Source organism: Muscardinus avellanarius (genome assembly GCF_963383645.1).
Source record: "Muscardinus avellanarius genome assembly, chromosome: 14".
NCBI lineage: Eukaryota > Metazoa > Chordata > Mammalia > Rodentia > Gliridae > Muscardinus > Muscardinus avellanarius.
Window position 1 is genome coordinate 83406584 of NC_137800.1, and position 24540 is coordinate 83431123.

The window sequence follows — 24540 nt, forward strand, 5'->3', positions numbered from 1 at the left end:
TCAATACTTTACCTCCACCTCAAGGAGCTTCCTTTCCCCTGGGCATGCTTACAGGTGCTTAGGATCAGGACGCCAGGCAGCTAGCTGGTCCTTGACTTCAGAGAGATTCTGGTCTTGTGGGGCCAGTACTTAAGAAGATAATGAATTACAGTGAGGATTTGAGGAGCACCTGCTGAGTACCATGGGGAGCACAGAGGAGGGAGCCCGAGGCTCTGCAGAGGAGCTGGGGTCTGACTGGCAGAGTGGGGAGAAGGAAAAGAGCAGAAGAATGTGTGGAGGCATGAAGGCAGATGTTAGCAGTGGGACTGGGGACCATGGAGAGACGGTCAGGAGCCCGGGGGCCTCCAGGGTCTAAGGCCGGCACCTGATGAAGGGGCGTCTCACCTCCGAGGCCCTGGGGTCTGCAGGCGGGGCTGGCGGCAGGGCTGAGCTCAGGCTCAGATCTGGGCCCCTGGCTTCACACTGCCTGTTGTTGGCGCTCTTCTGTGCACTGCTGCAGGGATGTGATGCTCTGTCCCTCTGCTGCGCCGTCCACTCTCACGCCTTTGGCTGCGACTAACGAGTAGGGCTCCTCCATCTGTCTGACTTTGCAGGAAAAGCTAGCAAAGGGAATCTGAGCAGAAGCCACACAGGCAGTCCCGGGCCGCTCCACCCCTCTCTCTAGCTCCTTTGCCACCAGACCCTGCACCATGGCCGCTCTTGCTGAAGCCAACGGCACCTTTGCCTTCCGCCTTCTCAAGACGCTGTGTCAAGACGACCCTTCGAGCAACGTGTTTTATTCTCCCCTGGGCATCTCCTCGGCCCTGGCCATGGTGTTCCTGGGGGCGAAGGGGACCACGGCGGCCCAGATGGCCCAGGTAAGCTGGCTGCCACGGGAGGGGGAGTGGCCCGCAGCTGTGGCCTCCTGCCACTGCCTCAGTTCCCCCAGAACCTCTGAGGAGGGTGCACGACACCCTTACAGGGAGACCGTGCTCAGAAGGAAGCACAAGGAGGCTCCTCCAGTAAGATTTTATTGGGGAGATATTTCATCAATTAATAACCCAAAGACTCTTGAAATTTTGCCTAACGCTTTGTTTAGAAAACGATGCTGGGGGTTGGGGGAGAAGGTCAGTGTTGGAGCATAAGCCCAGCACACTGGAGGCCCTGGATTCTGAGAAAAATGATGCTAAAATTGTTCTGCAGGGGATTGTAAGGAGGGGTTACAAAGTGGGCCAGAGGCAGGTGCCCCAGAAAAAAGCCTCCCTGCGGAGCCCCAGCCCCTCGGTGCTGGGATTGTGAGCCAGGGTCATGTTGTAGTGGGACTTTCTTTTCCCTTAAGGAGCCTCTTCAGTAATGATGCTGCCTGTAGTCATTTCCCAGCATGTGTTGTGGTGTGAAGGCTTAAGCATAGAGAATTTCCTTCTAAGGCATTATAAACTTTTTCTAAGTTTCCTTAAAAGGAGCTTTTGGGGAGAACACCACAATTGTTCAGGTATGTTGCCAGGTGAGAAGTTGGGAGTTCTTCATGCCTCTAGGGTTCAAGTAGATAATAACCAGGCCCTCGTTACATCTTGCTGTTTCCTACAGAGAGAGAAATTCTGATGGCTGCAGAAATAGTCTTAAAATTTATTTTTTTAATTATAAGTGGTAAGAGATCATTACAAATATCTTTGAAAGTGCAAGTAAAAGGAAGGGAAAAAATGACCTTTGGACTCACTCCACAGAGATTAACATCAAGAATGTAAAGTATTTCTTTCAGTCTCAGATACCTATTTTGGCTTTAAATTTTATTCTTTGGTAATCCAATATATCTTTGTTTTATATAAGTCTTTCATTTACTGTGAAGATTCAGTGTCATAATCCAAGTAAGAGCTGGGCATTGATGACACACTCTTGTAATCCCAGCGCTGGGGAGGCTGAGACAGGAGGATCACAGGTTCGAAGCCAGCCTCAGCTACTTAGTGAGGCTGTCAGCAACTTAGTGAGACCCTGTTTCCAAATAAAATATAAAATAGGTCTGGGAGTATAGCCCGGAGGTAGAAAAGCCCCTGGGTTCCACCCCTAGTAACACACACACACACACACACACACACACACACACACACACTCCAAGTAAGGCCAGTTATAACGTAAGTTAGCTATTAGTAACAATATCACGGTCCTAAGTGAAATTGCTTTAGCTTTCATTTTCAATTGTGGTAAAATACACGTAAAACTTACTATCTTAACCACTTTTAAGCATACAATTCAGTGGTATTTGTTCTATTTCTAACAGATTTGTATCTGAGTAATTTAGAAGCTTTCCAAAGGTCGTAGCTTTCTTTTTTGTTTTATAGAACAGTATGTATTGCATAAGAATACATTTAACTCTCTCAAATATTTCAGGCTTTTAAGTAGTTCTCTATTTCCTTTTTTATTCTTCATTGTCATGGATATATTCATATTCTCTTGAGTTTTAAAAAATTTATATTTACTTTTAACTGATATATTAAAAATATACATATTTGTACAGTACCTATATGATGATTTTTTTGTTTTTGTTTTTGTTTTTGTTTTGGTGGTACAGGGGTTCCTGGAAACCCTTCTACCTCCGGGCTATACTCCCAGACCTATATTTTATATTTTTTTAAATTTAGAAACAGGGTCTCCTAAGCCAGCGAGGCTGGCTTAGAACCTGCTCAATCCTCCTGTCTCTGCCTCCCAAGCGCGGGGATTACAAGCGTGCACCACCACGCCCGGCTCCTATATGATGCCTGGATGCATATATACAGTGTGTAATGCTGAAATCAGGGTAACCCTATCTATCTCCTCAAACATTCATCATTTCTTTATGGTGAAAATGTTAAACATTCTTTTTTGTAGTTTTTTGACGTGCACAGTACATTATCACTACATATAGTCACCCTAATAAATAGCATGCCAGAACCCCTGGCTCCCATTTACGTGTGATGTAGCACCTACTGGCCCACCTTTCTTCTATGTCTATGTTTTGACTTCCCCTTGGTAATGCATAATCTATACTTCACTGGCAATGATTTAGACAACTTTCATTCTTTAAAATTTTTCCTGTATTCATTTCTGTAATTTCTTCTTCATTCATATCTGTCCCTCTGGGTTCTTTTTAATGTTTTTTCTTATATTTGCTAGCTCTTTGTTTGTTGTGTATGGATACGTGTGTTTTCTTTCAAAAAAGTGGCTCTTGAATTCACTTATACATGTTTTCCCTAAATTCCTAAGAATTTTTCTGTACCTTTCCTACCATCTAACATTATCCTTGATAATATTAAAAAAGAATTGATATTATTTTAATAATACTTGGCTAAACTCTTTGGCTGATATATAGCACTTTTACTTTGAATATTTTCTAACTCACCTGTCATATATTTAGAAGAGTATTTAAACTAATTGCTCAGAGCGGTTACTGATTTAGAAGAGCATTTTAGTTTTTGCTTAGAGGAGTTATTTATTTAGAAAAGTGTCTTCAGTAGTTACTCAGAAGAGTCATTTCATGCTGTTGGCATTTTTTAAGAAATATACTTTCATTGGCGCAATGGAATTTCACATCAAAATGTGCTTCAGTGATGGGAAGAGACATGCTGTGCTTCCTTCCGGATCCCTCTCCACTCACTCCCTATATTGCTGGAATTTTATTTGTACTGTTACTGATTTTTGGTTTCTTACACTGAGGCCAGAGAATATAATCTTTATAATTTATTTTTTCCAGAGTCACTTGAGAATTTTCCTATGGCCTAATAGATGATGGTTTTAAAAAAAAATACTAAAGTGTCATTGAAAAATACCTATTCTCTCTCAAGGGCTAAATTTTGAGATCTCTGTTTTAGTCTTATCAATCATATTGATCATTTTGTGCTTTTCTTTCTGTCTGAAAATTACTATTGCAGCTGTATTGATTGTCTTCCTGCTCATATTCCTTGAATTTTTAGTGTTTTTAGCTGCATCTATCTTTTTATGTACATATGCATTTTAGAGGTAAGTTTTCCTCCACTTTGGACACATTCGTGCTACCCATGGGGTGCAAGACGTCACTCCTGGCCCCTTTGTGAAATCTCTTGCCCTTTTTATTGTATCAGTCATGTAGACACTAAAGCGATCTATGTAGGCAGAGAAGCCACATCTTTCACTCACTGTCTTCTGTCCCTCTGTCCTGTCTCTATCAATGCCAACTACTGTCACTTGTCTCAGATGCATTGCTTAAATAAAATCAATTTTCCATCCAAGGATAACTTTATGGAAAAATTGAGAAAAAAATTTCCAACAATTTTTTTTTGAGACCAAAGTGCAAAATTGGTACTAATTTATTGTTTTCCTTTGCAGGCACTTTCTTTTGACGTAGAGAAAGACGTCCATTCGGGCTTCCAGTTGCTCCTCACCAAAGTGAACAAGCCTGACACGAAGTACTTGCTTAGAACAGCCAACAGGCTCTTTGGAGAGAAGACCTGTGATTTCCTCTCGGTGCGTTGAGTCAGTGGTTGGTAGACCCACAAAAGTCATAGCCCAAACATCTGATGATGTTCAGTCAGGAAGAAAGAACCTAGAGGCTGGGTATGGTGACACATGCCTGTGATTTCAGCTATTTGGGAGCCTGAGGAAGGAGAATCACAAGTTTGAAGCCAACTTGGGCAACCTAGTGAGGCAGTATCTTAAGAATAAAATATGGACTGGCAATGTAGCTAAGTGGTAGAGACTTGTCTAGCATGCTCCGCCCTGAGTTCTATCCCCAGCACTTTATTTATTTATTTATTGGTGGTCCTGGGGTTCCTGGAAGCCCTTCTACCTCCAGGCTACACTCCCAGACCTGTTTTTACATTTTTATTTGGAAACAGGGTCTCTTAAGCCAGCGCACATGGCTGGCTTCGAACCGGCATGATCCTCCTGTCTCCGCCTCCCAAGCACGGGGATTACAAGCGTGCGCCACCACGCCCGGCTATCCCCAGTACTTTAAAACAACAACAACAATATAATAATTTAAAAAATAAAATTGTTAAAAAAATCTCACAATCCTATGAATATAACTTGATTTAAAATTTAGGTACTTCTAATTTTATATATTCATCTCTGGTCATTCAGGGTTCAGAACAAAACTATTTTGATATTTTAACATCTAGTAGATTAAGACAAAATCATATTTAAGAGATATGCTTACCCCTTTAGTATTATTTTAAAGGACAGAGTATATAGAATATTTGGAAGCATGCTAACAGTTTATTTAGCAGTGTAGTCTCACTAACCATATTTCTTTCCAAAGACATTTAAGAAATCCTGTCTTCAGTTCTACCACGCGGAGCTGGAACAGCTGTCCTTTGGCAAGGATCCAGAGAAGTCCAGGAAACATATAAACACTTGGGTCTCAAAAAAGACTGAAGGTCAGAGTTATTTTTCCTGACTTCCTCCGCCCAATCTCTACCCTTTGGACATCATGACTCTCCTTCATCCGCTCCCTCTTCCCTCTCCTCTTCTCTACATTGACTGATTTACAGGGCAGAGTAATGCTGACTGACAGGGCCTCTTGGTGTATTTGAACTTTAGGTGGCTCATTGAGGTTCTGATCAGAAGCTCAGGTTTTCAACAACAGAGAATTAATTTTGTCTATTCTCCCAGGAACAGATGGACACAAGTGTCCCAAGAAATTCACAGGCCAGATTTCCAGCTCAGTGCTTGATATTAGAACCTGCTGTCACTGGCCTATAATGTTCATGTCAGGCAACTGCATCTTCTCTGTAAAACAGTGGATGGAAAGACCTTCCTCTGAGTCATGCACTTGAGGCCCTCATCCTGGGGTCTGTGGTCTCCACCCCACCACACCACATGTTAAGGTGACATTTTCCGTAGCTTCCTCCCTGTCCCTCACTTAAGCTCTCTTAATTAGACTTGGTGAATCTGGACTTGGCTGGTCTCCTGCAGACCCTCTCAGGGCTGATCAGATCCACAGTCTGAAAACACCCTCACGTGGGGCTGAACCTTGCTCCTCTGTGTGTCAGACAGTGACCTATTCAGTGCCTGGACCCTCTGATCCATTATGGGCTGATGATCGAACCTTTCAGACTCCTTAGCACTAGTAGTGTTGAACATTCCAATTTCTGCTAACAAATGAGACAGGAAAGAATGAGAGATAAACCTTCCTTAAAGGCTCAGCAAGGATGGCCCCCATTTCACTGGGAATCTTGATCACTTAAAGCCTGTTTGAGGCAGTACGTTAGCAGGGATGCTCTTAGTGCTTTGAAAAGGTCCTACTTGACATCCAGGGAAAGAAGGGAATGTCTTCAGTGCCCCATTATCTTTACCTGGATACCTGGTGTTCTGTTCAGATGATCCAATAGTATAATCTCTTCCAAAAACTATTCAGGTGCCCGTTGTCAGGAACCATTCAGTCTGGCTGCTTCTAAGATATTGACATGTGGTCGTAGAATATTTAGAACTGGGTGTTACCACAGAGCGCTAGTCGTGACACTCCACTGATCCACAGGAGGCGACTGTGGTCCTACCCACCCTATCTCTCATTTCCTGTTTGTCTTGTTCTTCAACATGGTGTCCAGTCTCTCTTTTCTCCAAGCCTGCTTTCCTTGAGTGGCGTCGAAGTCTTCCAGGAGCCTCAACACGGTGGACGTTCCTGAAGTGTCTGTAATCATGATACCAATCCTCAGCATTGTTCTTGATTTTTGTACATAACAATTCAAACTCGGCGCATTTGAAACCAGATTGTTTGGATCTGCTAAGACGTCATCTCATGGTTTTTTGGTTACGTGTTTGTAAAAAGCATCTTGATGTTGTCTCTTCTTTTCTCCACAGGTAAAATTAAAGAGTTGTTGCCAAGCACCTCCATTGATGAGCAGACCAGGCTGGTGCTCATCAACGCCATCTACTGCAAAGGGAGCTGGGACAAACCATTTGACAAAGACTTGACAACTGAAATGCCTTTTAAAATAAACCAGGTAGGGAGAAGGTTTTAATAAAAAACATACTAGTTTGATGATAGAACTGAACTGGGGAGGTTTTATCTTTGTAGAGGCATAAATAACTGGTTAAAAGAATGTGAAGCTTATTTTTGAATGAATTGGTTTGCTTTCCATTATTGTAACAGAATACCTGAGATAAATAAACTTACAAGGAGGAGAGGTTTCTTTTGTCTGCGGTGTCCTAGGTTTTAATCCATGGTCACTTGGCCCTGTTGCTTTGGTCTTTTCACAACATAGTACATCCTGATGTGGGAGTACTTAGCTGAAGAGGCCTGTTCACCTCATGGCAGCTAGAAAGCAAAAGGCAGAGACAGAAAGGAACATCCCCCTCAAGGCCACACCCCAATGACATCACTTCCTCCCACTAGGCCCCACCTCCAAAGATGCCACCACCTTCCCAGAGAAGCTGAGGACGGAGTGTTTAGCCTATGAGGCTTTGGGGGACATTTCAGATCCAGGCTATAGCATCTCAAAAAAACTAACTATTCCTTTTTTTTTTTTTGCTGAATAAAACTGCTTCTGTCCCAGGCTAGTCCTTCATCTGCCTTCACGTGTTGAGTCTTAATGACAACAGGAAGGAGCTGGGGGACATTTTCCAGGTGTTAACTGGAGCCTGAATACAGGCTCCATCCTGGGTGGTGAATACGCTCCTGGAGTGAACGGCAGCTCTTTCTGGAACCTTCTCGTCTCTTTCACTGACCTGTTTTCATTTCTGTGCTCGGGTGTTCATTCCCATCAGCAGGAGCAAAGGCCAGTGCAGATGATGTACCAGGAAGAGGAGTTTAAAATGGCCTACGTGAAGGAGATGCAGATGAAGGTTCTGGAGCTGCCCTATGAGGGCGAGGAGCTGAGCATGCTCATTCTGCTCCCGGACGATGGCGTGGACCTCGCCGAGGTGGGCAGGGAGGAGGGCAGTCTTTTCCCCTCTGAATTTCTACTGGAAGGTTCTATTAACACTTTAGTGTCCTTATACACTTGAAGTCTTTCCAGCTTTTGTTTTTTACTGTACTAGTGGGGAATGGATGAGACCCAGCCTACAGGGCACAGCTTTTGGGCACTGAGCTTTGGGCCAAATGTTTTTTCTAAGTCCAGCTTCTCCCGTTACTCTCTGCGTGACCTCGCCAAATAATGTACCCGCTCCTGGGCTCAGTTTTTTTTCATTGCTGGGATGGGGGTAATGGCCATGTCTCCCTGCTGGGGTTATTTATGCAACGCAGACAATTCAGGTAAGATGCTTAGCATGGTGCCTGGCACATGGTAAATATAAATGTGATCCTTAAACAATCATTGTTATTAGCATGATATTTTAAAGTATAAGAACCCCATAGAAGGAACATCTTACACTCTGATTTCACAAAGTGGGGAGGGAAGTAAGTAGCTACCAGAGGAGGATGAGGTCCAGGCTGTGAGGGCGGAGCCAGAGACAGCTCCAGAGGGCCAGTCCCTTCCCCCTTGCTTCCTTGAGGCAGGGTCCCTCTGGTGAACGCCAACGGTCCTCTCAGTGGTAGACAGCAGCATGCCTATCACGTAAGAGGTTTGTGTGGGCAGAGGAGCCAGGGGCTCCCTAACCATGAGATCTCTTCTCCAGAAAGACACAGTCCCAGCGGAGGCAGATTTTCCTCCTGAGGTGGTTCATGCTGACAGCCCTTTCTTGCCAGTCTATTTTTTTGATATTAAACGTGTTGGTTTATGCCTTCAAAACTAAGCGTAGCCAGGCGTGGTGGCGCATGCGTATGATCCCAGTACTTGAGTAATCCCAGTACAGGAAAATCGTGCGGGTTTGAAGACAGCCTCAGCTACTACTTAGGCCCTCAGCAACTTAGTGAAACCCTGTTTCCAAATAAAAATTAAAAATAGGTATTTTGGAGGCTGAGATAGGAGGATCGCCGTTTGTGGACAGCCTCAGTTACTTAGTGAGGCCCTCTGCAACTGTTTCAAAATAAAGAATAAAAAAACAGTGCCGGGGTTGTAGCTCAGAGGTAGAATGTCCCTGGGTTCCATCTCCAGTACTGGAAAAAAAAAAAAGTCTGGGAATGTAGCCTGGAGGTAGAAAGCCCCTGGGTACCATCCTCAGTATCATCCTCAGTATCAGTACTGAGGATGGTACCCAGGAAAGTCCCTGGGTACCATCCTCAGTACACACACACACACACACACACACACACACACCTAAACTCAAGCCAGAGGTGGTCATGCTCACCTGTAATCTCAATACTTAGGAGGCTGAGATGAGAGAATCAGAGGCTAGAGGCCACCCTCAGCAACATAAACCCTCAGCAATGTAGCAAGACCTTGTTTCAAAGAAAACAAAACAAAACGTGACCGGGGATGGAGCTCAGAAGTAGATCACCCCTGTCCTAATCCTCAGTACCAAAAAAAAAAAAAAAAAAAAAAAAAAAAAAAAAGCCTAAACACTGGGCTTGGACACTTGTCAGAATAAAAGCTGTCTCAGATGTAGGAGTGGAAAGCCACAGTCCTGCAGTCTCGAGGCTGCGTGGCGTCTCCTCTGCTCACCAGGGAAGTCAAGCCTGGGATTGCAGGTGGCGTCAGGGCAGCTCAGAGGCCTCAGGAGCTTCCGGTGCCGGGTGGACAGGGCAGCACCCTCTCACAGGGTAGCGCCTGGGTGCCTGGACACGTGCACCGAAGTCTGAATCAATGTCTAATTCTGGTCTTTCAGGTGGAAAAAAATCTGACTTTTGAGAAATTCACGGCTTGGACCAAGCCAGAGGCCATGAAGAGTACCAAGGTGGAAGTGTTCCTTCCAAGATTTAAACTGCAGGAGAAATACGACATGGAGTCTGTGCTTCAGCGTTTGGGGATGGTGGATGCCTTTCAGTCGGGCAAGGCGGACCTGTCAGGCATGTCAGCCGAGAGCGGGCTGTGTCTGTCCACAATTGTGCACCAGAGTGTCGTGGAGGTGAATGAGGAGGGCACCACGGCTGCGGGGGCCACGGCCATTGGCGTGGTAGCACTTTGCTTGGTCGAGGGACCCATCTTCCGCGCGGACCACCCCTTCCTCTTCTTCATCAGACACAGCACGACCAACAGCCTTCTGTTCTGCGGCAGGTTCTCATCTCCGTAAGGGACGCGCTTACCGTGCCTGGCAGCCTTTCTCCCCTGCAGTGTCCCCCCAAAGCCTCTGCAGCCCCGTGACAATGGCCCAAGGCTCTGCCGCTCACATGGCATCAATAGTCTTTGATCATCGGTGGGACCTGGAACTTATTCTACCTCTGAGCCACATCCCCAGCCCTATTGTATTGTATTTTGTTTTCCACACAAGGTCCTACTAAGTTGCTGAGGGCCTTGCTAAGTTGCTGTTGGCTATCTTTGAACACTTTTTAAAAATGCACATGTTCCGATAAGACGGTGAAGGTCAAGACCTGGAAGATGACCAGGATCCTCTAAATTATGTGTCAACAGGACTGAGGTTGTCCTCACGTTCGCCCTCCTGCCACCCCTCACAAAAGTTCCCCATAAATAAAAGAACCCTGCACCCCCAGGTGGGCCCCTCTCACTTTTGATGAACACACATTCTCCCTTGAATATGTCTTACTTTCCTGAGTCTATCTCCATCTATGCCTCTGACTTGCATGTGCCGAGAGCCAAAGACCCTGCGGATCCTGAGTTGAAACATCAGTGCTTCTCCCATGAGCGACAAAACTATTTCCCATATCTAGTTCCACAAAATCTTCAGCAACTCCAAAGGAAACGCCATACCCCCTAAGCTGGGAGCCCCTTCCTTCCCCCTCTAGTCCCTGGCAGCAGCCACCAATCCACGCTCCATCTCTACGGTTTCGCCTCCTCTGCAAAACTCATTAAATCCAGTCATATAACATGGGACTCTTGTCTGGCTCCTTTCTCTAAGGATGATATATTCTACGTTTATTCATGTGGTAGCATGAGTCAGTACTCTATTCCCATGATGGCTGAATAATATTCCATTTTATAGCTAAAGCACAATTCAATTGTTCACTCATCCATTGAGGGAGATTTGGGTTTTACAGCTTTTGTTATTTGCAGAGTGTGCCATGTGTGGGCATTTGTATTTGCCTGAATACCCGTGTTCTCTTCTTTTGTGTGTATGCATGCCAAGGGATGGAATTGTTGGGGTCATATGTATTTAACTCTTCTTTTTTTCCCCCCCACTGGCTGAATCGTGCTATTCTTACCAGCAGTTTATGAGATCTCAATTTCTTTGCACATCCTCACCAACACTTTTTATTGTTTTCAAATTATGACCATAATAATGGGTGACAAGTGACATCTCTTGGTGTCTTTTCGAGTTGTAATTCCCCAGTGATTAATGACATTGAACATCTTTTCGTATACTTATTGACCTTTGAATGTCTGTTTTGGAGAAATGTCTATTCAAGATCTTGGCTCAGTTTTTAATTGGGCTGTTTGTCTTTCTGTCAAGTTTTTTTTTTTACATATTGTGAATAATAGATCCCTATCAAATATGTGATTTGCAAATATTTTTTCCTATTCTTTAGCTTTTCTTTTCACTTTCTTTGATGTGCAGAATCCCTGCTCATATAGTTCGATGGTGGTTGATCAGGCTGCTGGTGCCTTTTCTAACCCAAGGTTACGAAGATTCACTCCTGTGTTTTCTTCTAAGACATTACAGCTTCAACTATAATATTCTGATTATTGATGCATTTTGAATTGGTTTTTGGTCTCTGAAACATCGTACTGATTTTCACTATCATTTACACCCCCACTAGCTGCTGTCTGACTTATTTTTTATGTCTTGAGCTGAACAGTGTCTGCTCTTGAATCTTATTTTGAATTCACAGTTCGTGGTCTGTTTAAACAAAATGTTCGCAGCACAGTTCGCCCTAAAAATTTACTAAGCTAGACTGTGTTTTCTTTTAGATAGCATTCATACCAGGAAAAACACTTTCCATCGTTGGTTTGGCAAAACAACAAACTGCAAACCTGGTATGACTGACATTTTTAATGTGCACAAACTTGACGAGTTTCCACTTTGTACCCTCCAGTAGAACCATCACCATAATTAGCTTAATGAACACCTCCATCACACCCCAAACTTTCCTCCTTTGCAATTCCTTCTCTCACCTCCCCTTGCCTACCCACACACATACTTTCAGGATACAGACAACCTTTCATTGGATCTGTGTCACTATAGATAAATTTAAATTTTCTAGATTACCAGCCAGATTTTCTAGATAATCAACCAGAAGACAGCTTGGCCAAGACTAATTAATTGTGCATACCTGTTGCCCCTGACCCAAAGATCTTCCTTTCTTTAAACCTAAATCACATAGCAGTATATGCAAAGACAGGTTTGTGTGGTTTGCTTTTACTGGTCTTCCCAGCAGGGCTATGTTGATGCTAGTTCCTTTCTAGCAGGGCATGGTGGTACAATCCTGCCTGTAATACCAATACTAGGGAGGCTGAGTCAGGAGGATTGCAGGTTCAAGGACAGCCTCAGTAAGGTAGTATTGTTGGGGTGCCAAAGATGTTGGGGTGAGTTCTCAGCTCAGGAACTCGGGGTCTGCAGGGTCCTTGGCTAACGTGATGGAAAAGAATTTCAGCACATGCCAGAGACATACACAGAGGTTTATTGGGGAAAAGGGGAGGAAATACACATTCAAGAGAGAATCATCCCTCAAGATGAGGAAGGCATTTTGGGGAGTTCAGGGTTCTCTTCTTATAGGGGACTTTCGTGAGGGGTGGGCTAGAGAAGGCATGTGAGGATGAGCTCAGTCCAGTAGTCCCAAGGCGGTTTATGGTGGGCAGATGGTCTGGTTGGCCTTAGGGTGCATGATCTCAGTCCAGTAGTCCCGAGGCGCTTCCTGATGGTCTGTGGTCTGGTCAGCCTTAGGGTGGATGATCTTGGGTTGACTAGGGTCCTCATTAGTTGATTGATGGGTAAGCTGGGATATCCTAAATTATAGGTTTTCTCGGAAATATTGTTAACTCTAGGATCTACAGGTTTCCCAAGAATTTATTGTAGAGTCAGGTCTGGGAAAGAACTGGTTTGTGGACTAGAGGCAGAAGAACTTCAGCTCCAGGTTCTTATATCAAAGTTATATTTTTACTTTTCCTTCCTGTCTGTCTCCTTTCTACCTACTTATTCCTTCTATCCTACAACAGTATGGCTCTCAGCAACCAAGGGAGACCTTGTTTCAAAACAAAACAAAAATAAAAAAGGGCAGGAGGCGTAGTTTTGAGGTAAATGTCCTGGGGTTCAATCCCCAGTACCATATATATATATATTTCTATCTAGTTTTTCACCATTACTTTCTCTGTTTGGTTTTTGGACCACAATCCTCGGCTCTCAGCCTTCCAAGTACTAGGATCACAGCATGTGTCACTATGCCCAACTGCGAATTGTATTTTAATAAAAGTGTTATTTAAAATAAAAAAGCAAGGCACTCAGGGCACAAAATTGACACCCTCCTTCTCAGGGTCAGGCAGAGGCAGGACTGGCACCTAAGAATGTGTGCCTCTGTAAACGTTTTCTTAAGATCTGGCTTTGCCTGAGCCTAATTCAGGCTCGCAGGAGAAAACACTAATTTTGATTGATTTGAAACAGCAGGAGTGATCTGCTGATGGACAAGTCTTTTGGGAAAAGCTCCCTGCTTCAGAGGAAAAGTCCCTTGGTGTGCTGTCTTTTTGGGGACAACATCGCATCCACGTGAGATGTTTCCGATGTCTTCCAGCCTGAGGGTGAGGCTGGTACCACGAGGGATGGATGCGGAATGTGGATCTTAGATGACACCAGGAACTACAGCTCCACTTGTCTGAAGCACCCCGCGCTGAGGCCCTGGTGGGCACTGTCAAAGTCCTGAGCCAGTGTCATCAGTGTCTGTTTTTGTTCTGCACCAGTGAAGACTGGGGCTGCTCACACCAGCACCATAGCCTGACACCAGCACTTGGAAGAACGCTCAGCCACCAAGGCTTGGGGCACCTGCGTTCTGTGTGAGGATCTGGGACCTGGAGCTAATGAGCAGGAGGAACCTGGAACAAACATTTTCTTCTTTTAAAGTTCAATTATAGCCGGGAGTGGTGGCGCACGCTTGTCATCCCAGCATTCGGGAGGCTGGGACAGGAGGATCGTGGTTCAAGGACAGCCTCAGCTACTTGTAGTGAGGCCCTCAGCAACTCAGTGAGACCCTGTTTCAAAATAAAGAATGAAAAATAGAGCTGGGGGTGTAGCTTGGAGGTAGAATGCCCCTGGGTCCCATCCCCAGTACCACAAAAAATATTTCACTTATTTGTTTTTATGTTTTGGACATCTTGGTTGTATAAAATAATTTTCATTGCTTCATTTTCATACATGCATATAATGCACCTTGACCCATCCTATCCACCCTCCTTATCACTCTCTTCCCCCTCCCCCTCTACCTTCTTCTACGTCTATGTCATCCCCTCCCTCTCCAATTTCACACGTGAGTGAAAGCATGCAATACTTCTCTTTCTGAGACAGACTTATTTTGGTTAGTATGATTTTCTCCACTTCTATTTTCCTGCAAATCTCATAATTTTGTTCTCCTTTAGGGCTCAATAATACTCCATTATATACACAAACCACATTTTCTTTATCCACTTACCTACTGATGGGAATCCAGGCTGATTCCCTAACTTAGCTATTGGGAGCAGTGCCAGGATGAACCTGGGTATGTAGGTGTGTCTGTCATAGGCCAACTCTGATTCCTTTAGATTTCTACCCAGGAGTGGTACAGAGGGATCATGAGGTAGAATAGAAGAAATAAAATTTTAGATAGAAAGGAAACACAGTGGGAAGGGAAGGAAGACATGGTTTTAAAACCTATAATCTTCAGTTTAACAGAGCTTGGTTATTCTTTAAAAAAAAAAAAAAGCCAGGCCCCATACTTTTAGGTCATAATGGGCTGGCTCAGGAAATTCCTGAGGCAATTAAACCAGAGAGAGCTTCATCTTTTGTCAGATCCGCTAGCCTTCAGGAATATCCTCAAGAGAGTCACACTTTTTGCTAAATGAGGCACCCTGATAGCACCGACTCCCTGTCTCAGCTACCAAGGAGTCCTGGCCCAAAGGAATTCTCACCTCTTGTGAACCAGAAAGCTTCAAAGAAAGAGGCCGCCATCCCCTGTAACCCTTGCCACCCTCTGCTCTGGAGGGCTCTCATATACTATAAGAAGTAGAGCCCAGAAGAGCCCTTAGCCATCTTTAGCATTTTTTGAGCCATTTGGGGCCATTTTGGGGCAGCTTTTGAGCTCTTGCCCCTCTCTCCCTGTGCGGCTCTTCTGAAGTGGCCCTCAGTTCCCCTGAACCTGTGTCTTTACTTTACTTTAGTTAAAACCTCTGCCTTTATCTCTACTGCCTCATGGTGAAATTATTTTTGACATGGAAGCCAAGAACCCACAGAAGTCATCGTGTTGCCTGTGACAGTTCTATTTTTAGCATGCTGAGGACCCTCCCTACTATGTTCTCTAGTGGCTGAACTAATTTATATTCCCACCAACAACTGAAAAGTGAAACACACGTTTAGACCTGGCAGAATCCCTCCCTTATATAAGTCAACAGGCTCAGAACACTGACTCCTCCAACTTCCTACCCTAATGTCCCAGCTGTCTGTTCTGCCTTGCTTCCTGGAAGTGAGGAAGAAGTTCCAGTGTGTTCTGCAAGCCCTCCCCCACCGCACCCAACCCCTACTTCCTCCTGTGAGCTCAGCCACGCCCCAGGGCACTGTGTTCTTCCAGCAAGCTTCCTGTGGTCAGTTTCAGAATCCACAGAGCAGTGGCCAGCTAGTGTCTACTGACCTCGGGCCTTCCTGTGGGTGACAGACACAGGTGAGGCCTGCACGCAGGAGGGGAGCAGCTGCCCAGTTACATCAGTGAGACGTGGGGGAGACTCTCCGGGTCCACAGTGACCCCGGCCACCTTGGACGCCTTCACCCTGGCTCTGGCCCTCGGATCTGAAGGCTGGAAGTTCCCGGGCCAGGCAGAGGGATAAAAGGTCTTGGAGGGAAGGGGCGCCACACTGAGCTGCAGCGTTGGGGCCTGCCCTTGATCTACATCCAGGCTTCCAGCATGCCTTCCAGCACGCCTTCCTGAGCGGTAGGTATCTGTGCTGAAGGTGGCAGGTGAGGGGTCTCTGTGCAGGGCCCGTGTGGGAGGAAGGAGAGGAGTCTGGGAACGCCCAGGCAGGCGCTGGCAGTGGACAGTGAGCTCAGTACCAACCCCAGAAGGAGGTTCCATCAGGTGTTTACAGAACTAGCTTCTCTAAAGATCGGGCTGGCAGTGTCAGCGGGACTTGGCCGGGGCTGGTCCTAAAGCTGGGCCGTAGGATGCACAAGACAAGGCTGCGGCCCCTGGTCTCCAGGCTTCCCTGTCTACGGTGTTCTCTTCAGCCCTCTCCTGGCCGGCTCTGCACCCTGCAGCACCCTCCCCTGCTCACCCCCTCTCTCTTCAGGGCCCCCAAAAGTGACTTCTGGCTGCTTCCTCTCTTTTTATAGTCACCGGTCTCTGGCTTCACTAGCATGAGCCTGTATTTCCTGTACCAGGGAGCCTGAGTCAGGAAGACGGCAGGTTAGAGGGACCTAACCTGTGGGACCCTCAGCAACTTAGTGAGACCCTGCTTCAAAATCATAAATAAAAAGTGCTGAGGGCCTGCCGGGTGTGGTGGCGCACGCTTGTAATCCCCGAGCTTAGGAAGCGGAGACAGGAGGATCGCACTGGTTCAGAGCCAACCTTGCTGGCTTAAGAGACCCTGTTTCCACATAAAAAGGTAAAAAAATAGGTCTGGGAGTGTATCCTGGAGGTAGAAGGGCTTCCAGGAGCCCCAGGACCACACACACAAAAAAAGTGCTGAGGGTGTAGCTAAGAAGTACAGTGTTCCTGGGCTCAAACCTAGGTACCAATAATAATAACAGCACATCATTATTAATAATTATTGTATTATAATGATTATTAAGCTAATAATAATTATATTATTACTAATATTATTAGAGAATAGTTATTATTCACCAGTCTCTGAGCTCTCCTCATTCATCCATCTTTTCAATACTTTACCTCCACCTCAAGGAGCCCTTTCTTTTCCCTCTGCATGCTTGCAGGTGCTTAGGATCAGGCTGCCAGGAAGCCTGTCCTTGCCTGCAGAGAGATTCTGGTCTCCTGGGGACAGCACTCAATGAAATAAAGAATTATAGTGAGGATTGGAGGAGCACCTGCTCAGTACCGTGGGGAGCACAGAAGAGGGAGCCTGAGACTGCAGAAGACCCTGCGCCATGGCCGCTCTTTCTGAAGCCAACGGCACCTTTGCCTTCCGCCTTCTCAAGATGCTGTGTCAAGACGACCCTTCGAGCAATGTGTTTTATTCTCCCCTGAGCATCTCCTCGGCCCTGGCCCTGGTGTTCCTGGGGGCGAAGGGGACCACGGCGGCCCAGATGGCCCAGGTAAGCTGGCTGTCACAGGAGGGGGAGTGGCCCGCAGCTGTGTCCTCCTGCCACTGCCTCAGTTCCCCCAGAACCTCTGAGGAGGGTGCTTGGGTGTGTGTAGACACCCTCACAGAAAGGTGATGCTCAGAAGAAAGAGGAGGAAGGCTCCTCCAGTGATAATTGGGGAAGGATTTTATCTACTAATAATCTAAAGACTCTTGAAATTTTGCCTATCACTTTGTTTAGAAAATGATGCTGGAAGTTGGGGGAGTAGGTCAGTGGTGGAGGAGATGCCCAGCAGGCCCTGGATTCGGAGCAAACGATGCTAAAATTGCCTCAGTTCCCCCAGAACCTCTGAGGAAGGTGGGCGGGGCCAACAGCCACCCTCAAAAGGGGGCAGTGCTCAGAAGGAGGCAGAGGGAGACTCATCCACTTATATTTTTTTGGGGGGTGGTGGTGGTGGAAATTCCACCAATTAATAACCCAGAGAAGACTCTTGAAATTTTGCCTTGCACTCTGTGGAAATGATGCTGGGGTGGGGGGGAGCAGCTCAGTGGCTGACTGTACACCCAGCATGCTTGAACCCTGGGCTCCATCCCCGGCACAGGAGGGAAGAATATAGAGAGGGAAGGAAGGGAGGGAGCTTTATGAATCTTTCTTGCCCTTTTCATTTTGACGCTCAAGGAGACACTAGAGAGATCTCTGCAGGCAGAGAAGCCACGGTTTCACTCACTATTCTCTGTTCCCTGTCTCCACCCACGACACCACTGTCACTTGTCTCAGATGCATTACTCAATTAAAATTACCCAGCTGGGTGTGGTGGCACACGCTTGTAATCCCTGCATTTGAGGATCGCGGCTCATGGACAGGCTCAGCTCTTAGCGAGGCCCTTCACAATTCAGTGAGACTCTGTTTCAAAAATAAAAAGACTAAAAACTAGGGCTGGGAGTGTAGCTTAGAGGTACAAAGACCCTGGGTTCCATCCCCAGTGCCATAAAGATAACCAACAAAACAAACAAATAAAAAAAACAGACAAAAAATTATCCATCCAAGAATAATTTTATAGCGTGATTGAGAAAAAATATTGCCAACAAATTCTTTTTTGAGATCAAAGCACAATATGGGTAGTGATTTGCTGTTTTCTTTTGCAGGCGCTTTCTTTTGACACAGAGGAAGACATCCATTCCGGCTTCCAGTCGCTTCTCACCGAAGTGAACAAGCCTAACACGAAGTACTTGCTTAGAACAGCCAACGGGCTCTTTGGAGAGAAGACCTGTGCTTTCCTCTCGGTGCGCTGAGTCAGTGGTAGAAGCACACAAGTCATTGTCAGAATGTCCGGTGATGTACAGTCAGAAGGAAGAACCCAGAGGCCGGGCATGGTGGTGCACGCCTGGAATCCCAGCAATCCCAGGAGGATAGCAAGTTTGAGGCCAGCCGGAGCAACTTAGGGAGGCTCTGTCTCAAAATAAAATAGAGGCTGAGATGTAGCCTAGCATGCTTGAGAGTCTGAGTTCCATCCCTAGTACTACAAAACAAAACATCAACAAAAGAAAAAAAAAAAAAGAAAAAAAAAAGAAAAAGAAAATGAAAAATAACCAAAGGAACTTGAAATATCTATGATGAATTTTTTTTAAATCGCATAATTCTATAATTTCACTTATTCATCTCTGGCCACTGAGGGCTCAGTACATACTGATTTATAAGCTTTGATATTTTAACACCTAAGACAAAAATCACATTTAAGAGATACATGGTTTTGTTAATTTTTTTTTTTTTGGTAGTACTGGGGTTCCTGGAAGCCCTTCTACCTCCAGGCTACACTCCCAGACCTATTTTTATTTTTGGAAACAGGGTCTCTTAAGCCAGCTCGGCTGGCTTCGAACCTGTGCGATCCTCCTGTCTCCGCTTCCCAAGCGCGGGGATTACAAGCGTGCGCCACCACACCCGGCGTTAATTTTTTTTTTTTAAAAAAAAGGATATTCAGAATGTTTGGAACCTTCCTAATGGTTAATTTAGCAGTGTAGTCTCACTGAACATATTTCTTTCCAAAGACATTTAAGGAATCCTGTCTTCAGTTCTACCACGCAGAGCTGGAGCAGCTGTCCTTTGTCAAGGACCCACAGAATTCCAGGAAACATATAAACACTTGGATCTCAAAAAAGACTGAAGGTCAGAGTTACATTATTCTACCTGCCCCTCACCTTTGCCTTCTACGCTCTGGATCCCAGGCCCCCCCTTTATCCTCTTCTTCCCGCTGACTGGTTTCACTGGAGTTTCACAGGGTCAGAGTAATGTCAACTGGCAGGGCTTCTGGTATACTTGTAACAGTATATATTCATGGAGATTCTCATTAAGAACTCTGGTTTTCAACAGCAAAGAATTAATTTAAGACTATTCTCCATAGATCGTTTGCAGGGATACCCGGGGCTCTGTTTAGAGAATCGTATAATAATCTCTTTCCAGTGGCTTCCAGAAACCTTTCAGGTGCCCACTGTCAGGAGCCCTTCATTCTCCCTGCCTATCAGGGGTTGACACATAGTCCTACAAGGTTAGAACTGGGTGTGACCACAGAGAGTTAGACCTGACACTCCACTTATCCACAGAAGGAAACTAACGGTAGTGAGTGCCACTCCCGAACGCGGCCATCTCCCATTTCCTACTTGTCTTTTCTCTAATTTGACTTCCTAACCTGCTTTCCTTGAGTGGCATAGACGTCTTCGAGCAGCCTCACCCTGATGCATGTTCCTGATGCGTGTCTGTATTCACGAATACCACTCTTCCCTGTTATTCTTGATTTTTATACCTAATGATCCAGAGTCAGCACATTTGAAACCAGAGTGTTTGGAACTGCTAAGAGGACCTATCATGGTTTATTGGTTACATGTTTATAGAAAGCTACCGAATATTGTCTCTGCTTTCCTCCAAAGGTAAAATTAAAGAGTTGTTGCCACACACCTCCACTGATGAGCAGACCAAGCTGGTGCTCGTCAACGCCATCTACTTCAAAGGGAGCTGGGACAAACCATTTGACAAAAAGTCCACGAGGAAAATGCCTTTTAAAATAAACCAGGTGGGGAGAAGCTTTTAAAAAATCATGATTTTTTTTTACACACTTTTATTTATGCATTGTAGTTTCTCATCTTATTGACGTTCAGGGTGATAGGGACACACATGCACCCAGCAGTTGATGACAAGGATGGATTGTAGACTATCAGCTGCCCATAACTGCATTCTCTTTCTGCTCCCCTTGTCTGTGAGAGCCTCTCAGACATGCATTGTTGCAACCAAGCTTGGGAACTATGGGTTTTTATGTAGGCCCAGTCTACTCGGATAGAAAGCAACAGAAGTACCAGGGTACTGTGATATATATCTCAACTGTGAGGGTGGAGGAGCGAATGTGGACACACGTTTTAAATTATGAATTGTTTTTCTTTCTGTGCTGGGGATTGAACCCAAGGCTTGCACACACTAGGCAAGTGCCGTACCACTGAGTATATCCCCAGCTCTTTAATCAAAGGTTCTAGAAAGTGAAATAAGTATTCATTTGAAATGGTTGCTAGTGAATTAATCATTATTAATTCAGTATTTACAGCTTTCTGTTATTGAAAATGAGTGACAAAGGTCTTGATATTGAGGTATTGTTTCAATTAAAGCAGGAATTAGAATAGTTTGCAAAAATCCCCCACTTCCCCCAAATACAATTTAATGTAATAAACAAGGATTTGCACCGTATCACGTGAAAGAAGTTTCATCCCACTTTATAAAACTTTTTTCCTACTTAATTTGATCATATGTTTCCTTAGCTATAGTTGCTGAGCATATTAAATGAGGAAGTTCTGACTTCCTCTCCTGGTGTGTTAATTTCTATTAGAGTAACAAAATACCTTAAGTAAATAAAGAATTGAAAGGTGTATTTTTACTCATGACATCACTCATTTGAGTCTAATGTGGCTTGGTTCTGTTGAAGCAGAGCATATCATAGCAGGAGTACTTACCTGAAGAAGCCCGTTCATCTTAAGACAGCTGGGAAGCAAGAGAAAAAAGGAAGAGGGGGCATTCAAAGATCCCCTCCAAGGACACGCCCCGATGACCTCACTTCCGTCCACTAGGCCCCGCCTCCCCCAAATCCGGCCACCTCCCCAGAGAAGCTGAGGACCAAACGTTTAACACATGGGCATTCCAGATCCAACCCATAGAATTAAAAAAAAAAATCCAGAATAGTACGTTTTGTTTGCACAAGTTATCTCTACTTCCCTGACTAGCCTTGCTTGTGCTTAAGATGATGGGCTTCATGACGAGAGAGGAAGGACCCGGCTGACATTCTCCAGGGGATAAACGGAGCGTAAATACAGGTTCCCTCCCAGCTGCTGAAAACACTCCCGCAGTGGACCGCAGCTCTTTCTGGAGTTTTCTTGCCTCGTTCACTGAAACGTTTTCATTTCCTTGTTCATCTTCATCAGAAGGAGCGAAGGCCAGTGCAGATGATGTATCTGGAAGACAAGTTTAAAATGGCCTACGTGACGGAGGTGCAGATGCAGGTGCTGGAGCTGCCCTACGAGGGCGAGGCGCTGAGCATGCTCATTCTGCTCCCCGACGATGGCGTGGACCTCGGCGAGGTGAGACGGCTGAGCGCCGCCCTTTCCCCTCTGTATTTCTAGTTGAAGGATTCAGTGGCACCCTGGTCCTTTTTCACTAGAGCCCTCACAACTTTCCTCTTGTATTTGCTTTGTAGTGGGTGATACATGCAAAGCCGGCCTTCAAAGCCAGCCCGTGGGCACTGGGCTTTGGGAGAAACTTTCACCCAGGTCCAGCCTAACCCATTACTGTCTGCGTGACCCTGCCGAATGATGTAACCCCTCTCAGCCTCAGTCTTCTCATTGCTAAATCGCAGGTAGTGATCACAGCTCCCTGCCGAGACTGCTATGGGGACTATTCAGACAGCACGCCCAGCATGATGCTTGGCAAACTGTAAGCTCTATAATGAGATCCATTAAGAGTCATTATTGCATGATATTTTAAAGTGTAATAACCTGAAATGAGTATTGAGAAAACCTTACACACTGACACAACAAATCAAAGAAGGGAGGAGTATGGCGCAGCTGCAGAGGAAGGTCTAGGGCTCAGCGAGTGGAGACAGAGACTGCCCCAGATGACCTTTGTCCCCTTGCATTCTCACAGCATTGATGCTTATGGTGAGGGAGCCAGCCATCCTGTCAATGGCAAGTTCCTTGACATAAGAAGAGCAGAGAAGAGAGTGGTCAGCTCCCATACTGTGAGGTCTCTCTCCAGAAAAATGCAAAATCCTTGGGAAGACTTCCCGCCTGCCGTGACTGATACTGAGAGCCCTTCCTATGACTTCATATGACTGGAAAGGAAGGAAGGGCTCTCAGTATCAATATATTATACATATATAATTAGCAATCCTATGTTGTCTTCAAAACTTAGCCCAAGCTGTTCATGGTCATGCTGGCTGGTAATCTCAGTATTTGGGAGGCTGAGAAAGAAGGATTGTAGTTTTAATGCCATCCTCAGGAACTTAATAGGATCCTCCCAATTTAGGGAGGCCTGGTTCCAAAGCAAAAATAAAATATGGGTTGGAATTTGGCTCTGAGACTGAATGGCCCTGGATTCGTTCCTCCCCTCCCCCAGAAAAAGCGTAAACATCTGGGTTTGGACACTTGTCAGAATAGAAGCTGTCTCAGGTGTAGTTGCATACAAGTCAAGTCCTGCCGTCTGGATGCTGCTTGGTATTTCCTCTGTTCGCCGGGGATGTCAAGTCTGGGATTGCATGTGGCATCAGGGCAGGTCAGAGGCCTCGGGCACTTCCTGGCAGCTGAAGGAGCTTCCGGTCCCAGGCGGACAGGCAGCACCCTCTCACATGGGAGCCCCTGAGCGCCTGGACACGTGCACCGAAGTCTGAATCATACCGTCTGATTCTGGTCTTTCAGGTGGAAAAAACCCTCAATTTTGAGAACTTCACTGCCTGGACCAAACCAGAGGCCATGAAGAGCACCAAAGTCGAAGTGTTCCTTCCAAGATTTAAACTGCAAGAATCTTACGCCATGGAGCCCTGGCTTCGGCGTTTGGGGATGGTGGATGTCTTCCAGCCGGGCAGGGCCGACTTGTCAGCCATGTCTTCTGAGCGTGGGCTGTGTCTGTCCACTGTTGTGCACAGGAGTGTCGTGGAGGTGAATGAAGAGGGTACCACAGCAGTGGCGGCCACAGCCATACTGCTTCCAGGAGGCTGCCTGCAGGAGCAACCGATCTTCCGCGCGGACCACCCCTTCCTCTTCTTCATCAGACACAACACGACCAGCAGCCTTCTGTTCTGCGGCAGGTTCTCGTCTCCGTAAGGGTGCGCTCGCTGTGCCTGGCAGCCTTTCCCCCTTTCAGTGTCCCCCCAAAGCCTCTGCAGTCCCATGATGACGGCCCAAGGCTGTGCCGCTCACACGGCATCAATAGTGATTTGAGTATCTGTGCACCCTGGAGTGTTTTTTAGTGGTTGGGTCTCATTGACTTTATTGTTCCGTTTTGGAAGCTTTTATTTTCAGTGTGGTAACATTCACATAACAGAATCAACCATTTTAAAGTAAACAGTTGGGCGCCCTTTAGTGAGTTGGGCAATGATGTGAAATTGAGGAAGGGAAGAAGAAATCAAGACACAGGGAGAAAGGAGACTCCGAAGGAGAACAAGCTCAGTGTAACTTGCAGACGGCAGCCTGTGGCAAGGCCTGCTGGATCCTAGTACCTGAGACATTTCCAAGTCTCTCCTCAGCACCCTGAGCTCTGGTGACTCCTCAGGGAGGGATCTGCTCCCCACACACAGAGTCGCTCATGGGGGAATCTCCGCGGGCGCTCTTGGCTGGCCTTGACCAGTTTAAAAAATGGACGCGTCTTGACAAGACAGTGAAGGTCGAGACCCGGAAGATGACCAGGATCCTCCAAATCATGTGTCAGAAGGACTGAGGTCGTCCTCACCCCTCACGAAAGTCCCCTATGAAAACGGAGCCCTGCACCCCCAGGTGGGCCTCGCTTCACTTTGGGTGTAACGCACATTATCCCTTAAATGTGTCCATCATACTTTACTAAGTAAAATCCCCATCTACGCCTCTGACTTGCATGTGCTGAGGGCCCAGGACCCTGTGAAGCCCGAGCTGAAGCATCAACCGTTCTCCCATGAGCGACAAAACTACCTCCCGT

The 24540-nt window shown here is 46.0% G+C and overlaps 2 protein-coding genes across 2 annotated transcripts; both read left to right on the top strand.

The window, feature by feature from the left end:
* Window positions 1-686: 686 nt before the first annotated feature.
* On the top strand, window positions 687-10035 carry LOC308272944 (serpin B9-like; the record flags this gene model as incomplete). Its single annotated transcript, XM_080709985.1, has 6 exons — window positions 687-857; window positions 4315-4452; window positions 5246-5363; window positions 6787-6929; window positions 7693-7848; window positions 9631-10035. Exons 1-6 carry the CDS (start codon window positions 690-692, stop codon window positions 10033-10035), a joined length of 1128 nt encoding a protein of 375 aa, XP_080566111.1. The 5' UTR covers window positions 687-689.
* A 7152-nt stretch (window positions 10036-17187) lies between these two features.
* Window positions 17188-23693, top strand: LOC308272946 (serpin B9-like; the record flags this gene model as incomplete). The annotated part of the gene is made up of 6 exons (XM_080709987.1): window positions 17188-17358; window positions 18492-18629; window positions 19392-19509; window positions 20268-20410; window positions 21801-21956; window positions 23289-23693. Exons 1-6 carry the CDS (start codon window positions 17191-17193, stop codon window positions 23691-23693), a joined length of 1128 nt encoding a protein of 375 aa, XP_080566113.1. The 5' UTR covers window positions 17188-17190.
* Between the last annotated feature and the right edge of the window lie 847 nt (window positions 23694-24540).